Source organism: Spea bombifrons, chromosome 6 (assembly GCF_027358695.1).
Source record: "Spea bombifrons isolate aSpeBom1 chromosome 6, aSpeBom1.2.pri, whole genome shotgun sequence".
Lineage (NCBI taxonomy): Eukaryota > Metazoa > Chordata > Amphibia > Anura > Pelobatidae > Spea > Spea bombifrons.
The window spans coordinates 30,182,923-30,189,775 of NC_071092.1; the positions used below are offsets into that span (position 1 = coordinate 30,182,923).

Consider the following 6,853-nt stretch of genomic DNA (forward strand, 5'->3'; position numbering starts at 1 on the left):
ATGAATTGGAGAGGATCTGCAAAGAGGAGTGGAACAAAATCCCTCCTGAGATGTGTGCAAACCTGGTGGGCAACTACAAGAAATGTCTGAGCTCTGTGATTGCCAACAAGAGTTTTGCCAAAAAGTGCTAAGTCATGTTTTGCAAAGTGGTTAAATACTTATTTCACTGAGTAAAATGCAAATCAATTGATAACTTTAAGTGAGTTATTCTGGATTTTTTTTTTGGTTGTTATTCTGTCTCTCACTGTTTGAATAAAATCGACTGATCATGTCTTTGTCAGTGGGCAAACATACATAATCAGCAGGGGGATCAAGTATTTATTTCCTTCACTGTAGGTACCATGCTTACTTATTAAAGTCCCAAGCAAAGTGAAGTCTGAAGAGCCCACATAATTTTCTAGGTGGATCTCATATTGTTTCTTCTGTATCAGCAAGCAAGTATATGCAGGAAGGGGCACCAGAGACATTGTTTGACCAGGAGGTTACAAACTTCAGGATTCCTCATCAGGATTCCTCATCCTTGCATCAGGAGAAAGAAAATCATATTCTTTATTGACATTATGCTAAAATGTTATTATGCCATTTTTTCCTTCACTGTAGGTACCATAACATACCAAAATGTAGGTAGACATAATGGAACAATATATTTGTTTTTATTTAAAGTCATCATTCTACGTAGTTTGATATGTTGCAATAAAAAAGACATTCCAAGTAATAGCCAGTGAATCAGAATCAAAAATGTAAAAAGAACATCTAAGGAGGGATGAGGTTGACTCCAAAGATCTGTGTTATACGTGAAGCTCTCCATCTTGACATTATTGTGAATCCATTTCAAAGTCCTAAGCGAACAATTACCCCAAATGTTGCAAGGAACAGGAGCTCATGAATCGCAGGCATCTGTAACAAACAATACATTTTATTGAAGTAGTCTAGAGAAAACCACAAGCAAAGCATCAGGAGTTGCTGAAGGTTAACTTGCTAGAAATGCAGTGGCTGTCCTTATATATGTATTACAATGTCCTTTGCCAGTGAACATTATCAATGTATCTTAAACTGTTGAAAGAAGAAGCCAGAAACAACTATATTTTTAATGTTGCACCACAGTGCAAGTTTTACATTTGCGGGATAACATCCCATTGACATATCCAAAATATTATGGAATAGTCCATCATATGGCTTCACTCTATTGGTTATAATTCCATTATTTCACTTTAAGAATTGTGATAGGGAGAGGGGCTGTGGTGACTGGTGTCTCTGTTTCATGGAACCTATTTCAGTGCAGTGCTCCACTCCACAGTTTAGTTCCAGCAGGTGGGGAGTCCAGTCCGGGTGTTCTGCATCTCCCAGGTGGGTCATCGCCTGTTGGCAATGAGCAGCAGGAGGCAGCTACAAAGATCCCTGTGAGGGATTCAGGTTGTGTGTGGAATCCAAGCAGTGTGTAAGACTGTATTTATCTCCACAAGTGGTTACAGGAATATTTCTTGAGAAGAAAAGGTCTGTGCTACATATTGTTTTTTTTTGTTGGCAGCAGGTGAGCCGTCCAACTATAGTTAGCTTCAATTGTTAGTTAGCGCTCAGAGAGCAAGGCTTTTCTTTTGTTTGTTTTATGTTTGTTTTTTTTTTTTTTAATAAAAAGGACTATAATTTCTAAAAGATACAACCTTGTGTGGCATTTTAAACCCTAAGACTGTGTGGCTACATGATCCAAGGTCATAACAAAGATAATCTCTGCACAATAACATTGGCCTTGAACGGACATTTTTTGCAAGTGATTGCGGAAACTACAGTCAATCTAACACATAATCTGATAAAATTATATGTGAAACCAACGCAATGCTACTTACAGAGAGTCGGGATCCGCTGCTGAAGCCATTAGATTGATTGGGTGTAGCTGTAGCATTGTAGCTCCCTGTAATACTAATTGCTGTCGTTGTGGCATTGTCTGTAGTATTGTTTGCCACAGATGTTTCAAAAGTAAGAGTTGAGCTGGCAAGATCCGTCCAGAAAATTATTCCTGTCTGGACAACTGTGGCTCTGATAGCGATAGAAAAAAAAAGCAGTCAGGCCTTGTAGAAGACACTGAAATGTATGGTCAACATATGCAGGTAACTATTTTGGGCAGATCAAAGGGGCAAATTGCGCTTAAACCCAACTAAAATCAACATATGAGCATGGAGATAAGAGAATTGGGAGACAGGACTTACCTGAATGCAATGTCTGGAATGTTGGTACTTGGAGCCACCCATGTGACTTGTATACTCTGTTTTGGTGTCCTAGATGTGTGGCTTACTGCGCTCTGCGAGTATGAAAGAAACCATTGTGTAAATGCAACGCTATAATATATATCCTGCTTTTGATGGTGTGTCCAGGTACACGTATACCAATAACAAGAACGGAAAAGGCTGCTTCTCTCATATACGCATAACTTTTGTGGGTCAGGTGAGTTTTAGGCCCTATATAATGCTTAAGTTAAACTATAACCACTACTACGTGAGTTTTTTTTTTCATGTAAAATATATGATCTAGGAAAGTGATGGATCATCTTTAATGAGAACAAAGTATTTAGTAACACCAGCATGATTTGCTACTGATTAGAGTGTTACTAAGCATCTGAGCCAGTATTTCTGGGTGTGCATGTATATTCACTTGTTACTTTACTGCTATAGTAGTATATTTAGTAAAACTTACTGCAGGAGTGGTACACGTCAGTGTCTGTGTATCTGCATTACTGGTCTCAAAATAACCCACAGGAGTACTGTTGGTTCCAGCACGAGCTTGGATCAGGAACCCGGCAAAAGAGGTCGCCCCTGGGTTAGTACTGAGAGTTACTGTAATTGAAGAGACAAATGTGTCAATGAATGAACAATAAATATATAGAAACAAATAACGATGCTACAGTTATGCATTGGCACTTCACTTTAGCCTTTCTCTATAAACCTTTGAACTAATGTTAATGCTCTGCATTAGTACATATCCCAAATCCCAAAGACATGTCAATGTGTAAGGAAATGGTACTGCTGGTACTGGTATTTTATATATTATATATTGTGACAATGCCTGTAGCACGAGGGCCGTAAACATCACACTTATGGATCTTCAGCACAGTCTTCTAGGGCAGTAAGGCTCAGGAACGTCAACTTGTAGCAAACATTGATTTATTTTCAACTGCTCAAATGTAACAATCCAAAAGAAAATCATAAAAGAAACAAACCTAGCTTCCAATTGGAGCCCTCTCTAACTATACTATGCTGGCCCAGACTGACCAGCCTAAACACCCACTAACTAGACCTCCCCCAGACAACACACATAGGTGCAGGCGGGCATTGCCTCACTTGCCTCAGGGATAATCTTCTGCAGGGCCTCTCCTTGCCCTGGGAGCGCAGGGGAACTTCCTCTTCCCACAACAGTCTCCATGATCGACAGGCTCCAGGGGGTTTTGATGCCCAGCACCTGTGCCTGATGCAGGCCCCATAGGAATCACGGACTGGATCCTGCAGACCTTGTGAAAGCCGGCATGGATGTTCCGCTAGAAGGGGGAATAGAGCATTGGCCCACCCTGCTCTCCAATAGTGCCACCCCAGGGACCCATATGTATGGTTGTATAACACTTGCTCCCAAATGCCAAATGTATCACCTCCCTGGGGTTTACAGTGTCACGATATATATATATATATATGTATATATATATATATACATATATATATATATATATATATATATATATATATATATATATATCCCGGTGATCAGCATGGACATGCTCCTTTCAGTTGCATCAACCAAAGGGAAGACTTTTAACATAATTTTAAGTCTACAGCAAATAAGCTACAAAAATCTCTTGTGATCCATCAAGCACCTGCCCACATCTTGACACCCTAAACAATGATTATAGACATCCCCTTGATTTTAGCATGGTCTTTGGACTGTAAAGCAATAGTCTTACAGATAGTGGATCTTAAATTGGTCAGTGTAATCTGGGGCTTCCAGAGGTGACAATGGTCCCATTTTATTGAATGTAAATTACTCTAGCTCTAGTCACTAGCTGGTTCCATCCAATGATACAAAGAGACAAGAGGAAATCTAATAACAATATCAGCTGACACTTGTTAATGATAAAGAAATCTATTTTGGGAATAATTCCCTTTATTACCTGTGAGTCTCTCTCCTGCGCTGTAGGTGGTTTTAGATACATTCAGAGTATAAGGAGGAGAGCTTGTTTGAGCTGGAACTCCATGATTCGGTACCATTGAGCTGCAGGCTGCCTCAACTCTGCCATTTGGGTAGGCAACAACTCGAAGAGGGCTCACCATGACCATAATGATCAGTATTTTCTGTAGATAACCATCCATCTGCAGCAAAAGAGCAAATTTACTATTATTATTATTATCATTATCTTTTATTTAAATAGCCCCAACAATTTACGCATCGCTTAATACAATACTTATATTCAAGGGCTATGACAAGATGAGAATTGACGGATTAAGGCATTAGGGGGAGAGGGCCCTGCTCGCAAGTTTACAATCTTGAGGGATTGGGGTGAGGACTAAAATCTTGCTTTTATTTTCTCAGTCAGATAAAGGTAATGCTAATTCTGCATTAGATTTACAAGTTGTGACATCTCAACACGTTCAAGGGGATGTGTCACGCTCATTTTTACTTAGGAACACAACTTTTTTATCAAAAAAATCAAGTGTGGTAAAATAACCTAATAAATCATAAGCTCCCAAGAGCGAGGTTCTCCTCTCCTTCTGTACCAGTATGCTTTAACATGCTAAGTCCAAAGCAAGTCATTTAGGCTTTTAGCATATGACTTTTTTTCTTGTGCATTTTGTTTACCAATGCTTGATATCATTTTCTAGATATTTAGCAGAGAGAGACCATTTTACATCCCGGTACAGTGTCTATGTGAAAATATTTCAACCAATTCTATGTCCTGAATTTATAGATATATATACCATTTCATTTTAAGCATAGTTTCATTGAAAGAAAAAGCATCACCTGATACATAACCTAAGAGTAATCCCAATAAAGCATTTTAAGGTTAAATTAAATTAAGGTTAAATTTGACTTTTTTGTCATGAGCTTAAAATAAGGAAGAGAGATGAGCAGTTATCATATCAAGAACCCATATCAAGAACCCATATCAAGAACCCAGGCTGTTTCCAAAGAACATCTCAAGGATTGAATTCAGGGGAAAAGTGAATCAGGTTCTTTTCCATGCGTATCTCTCTGGACCTTACCTTGTGGACAAAAGGTTGAAAATCTAGGCTTCGAGTAGAGGTAGAAAGTGCCAGGCTGTCTACGACAGACAGCTCATCTTAAGTAAGTCCAGTCGAGTAACACAGGGAGGGGCAGACACACTCATCACACTTTAATAATAGACTGCATTGAGTATCAGGAAATGTGCAACAACTAAAAGTATATATTCTGTGATTAAGAAAAATGCAAATACATGAAAGACAGCCCATAATATCTGATTCGACAGAAACTAGATCACAAGTAATGTCACAACTACGGGGATATATAATGAAGTATTACAAGATGTGCCAAGCAACATTTGATTAGTGTATTATAATATAACCTTTTGCTGTGTTATTAAAACTAGTTAATAACTGGTATATAATTAAAGATGCGTCATATTAGAGTTTATTCGTAATTCTTGCGCTTACAATAATTTTAATGAATTGTGCCATATGTTGGAGCTGCCATCTGATCATGTATCATGTTTTAAAATTGTTGCCCTGTCCGGTGATATTTTGAATGATAAAGAGATACGGGTACATAAATAATCTGTACAGCTAGAGGCTCATGTGCGGTCCGTTACCATGATTTGTGTTACCACTTCACACTTAGGCTGATGGGGATTCCAATGCCATAGTTAACGAAGGATCATAGGAAATAAATGGGACATATGGATGAGATTGCTAAGCAATATCAGAGATGAATTTTAAACTTAAACATTTAATATTGAAAAAATATAACACAAAAGATTGATGGTATTCAATGACAGTTCATCCTTAAACAATTACAAGGTATCCTTTAGGATGATGTAACTTATCATAAAGCTTAGACAATTTAAAATATCTTATCACCATTTCTAAAACAGTTCTCTCAGCCCTGGTGGTCTGGTGGGAGAGATTGGCACCTTTAATCATTTCTAGAATAAAATTATGTAGGCTTGGAGCTCTCAATTGCAAGGCACCACACAGTTCAAGTGGAGAAAGTTGCTCCACCACATCCTCTTATCCTGCTGTATAGAGTAGGCTCCCAATGTTCCAATGGTACATATGAGTGCCGTTAAAGGTTATACATTCCTTACTAGAAAATATTTTATATTTGAGAAGGATCTGAGAGCAAGGACAAGCGTGTGTGGGTTATTAATTCACTTTCTTTTTGTAACACCCAACCTCAGTCCTATAGTTTGGAGTTGTTATTGGCATTGATGTTCCTGTCTGTACTACTTGACAGCTTCTGTGTTTTTCTTCTGCGTCTGAGGTTTGCTCAACATTCCACTGAAAACCCACATCAAATGTCCATTCATTGTATTGATATTCCATTTCTGAGAGCAAGCATTATTACCTCACACATTATTGTCCTTGAGATTAAATATCTGCCTATGTCCGTTGAAAAGTCCATGTACTTGGTGGCGTTCCTTTGTGTTTTGGTATAATGCAGTGTGTTACACCCCACCTTCAGGGGTAGCCTGCTTTTTATGAAACTTGCATGATGAACATGATGACTGCCCTGCATCCAAATTACATATTTTTAGTAAGATAATTTACTCCTGAAGTTGTACCCATACATCTAAAGGCTACACAATCATTCTGTGATCATGCTATTAACAGACTACGGG

At 38.4% G+C, this 6,853-nt stretch overlaps 1 protein-coding gene across 1 annotated transcript; it reads right to left on the bottom strand.

Annotated features, from left to right (window-relative positions):
• Window positions 1–631: 631 nt before the first annotated feature.
• On the bottom strand, window positions 632–5,370 carry LOC128500630 (putative defense protein Hdd11). The gene is made up of 6 exons (XM_053469840.1): window positions 5,241–5,370; window positions 4,151–4,349; window positions 2,689–2,828; window positions 2,205–2,296; window positions 1,845–2,034; window positions 632–897 (listed from the first exon to the last, which is right to left on the bottom strand). The coding sequence occupies exons 2-6, from the start codon at window positions 4,347–4,349 to the stop codon at window positions 832–834; spliced, it is 687 nt and encodes a 228-aa protein (XP_053325815.1). The 5' UTR covers window positions 5,241–5,370; the 3' UTR covers window positions 632–831.
• Between the last annotated feature and the right edge of the window lie 1,483 nt (window positions 5,371–6,853).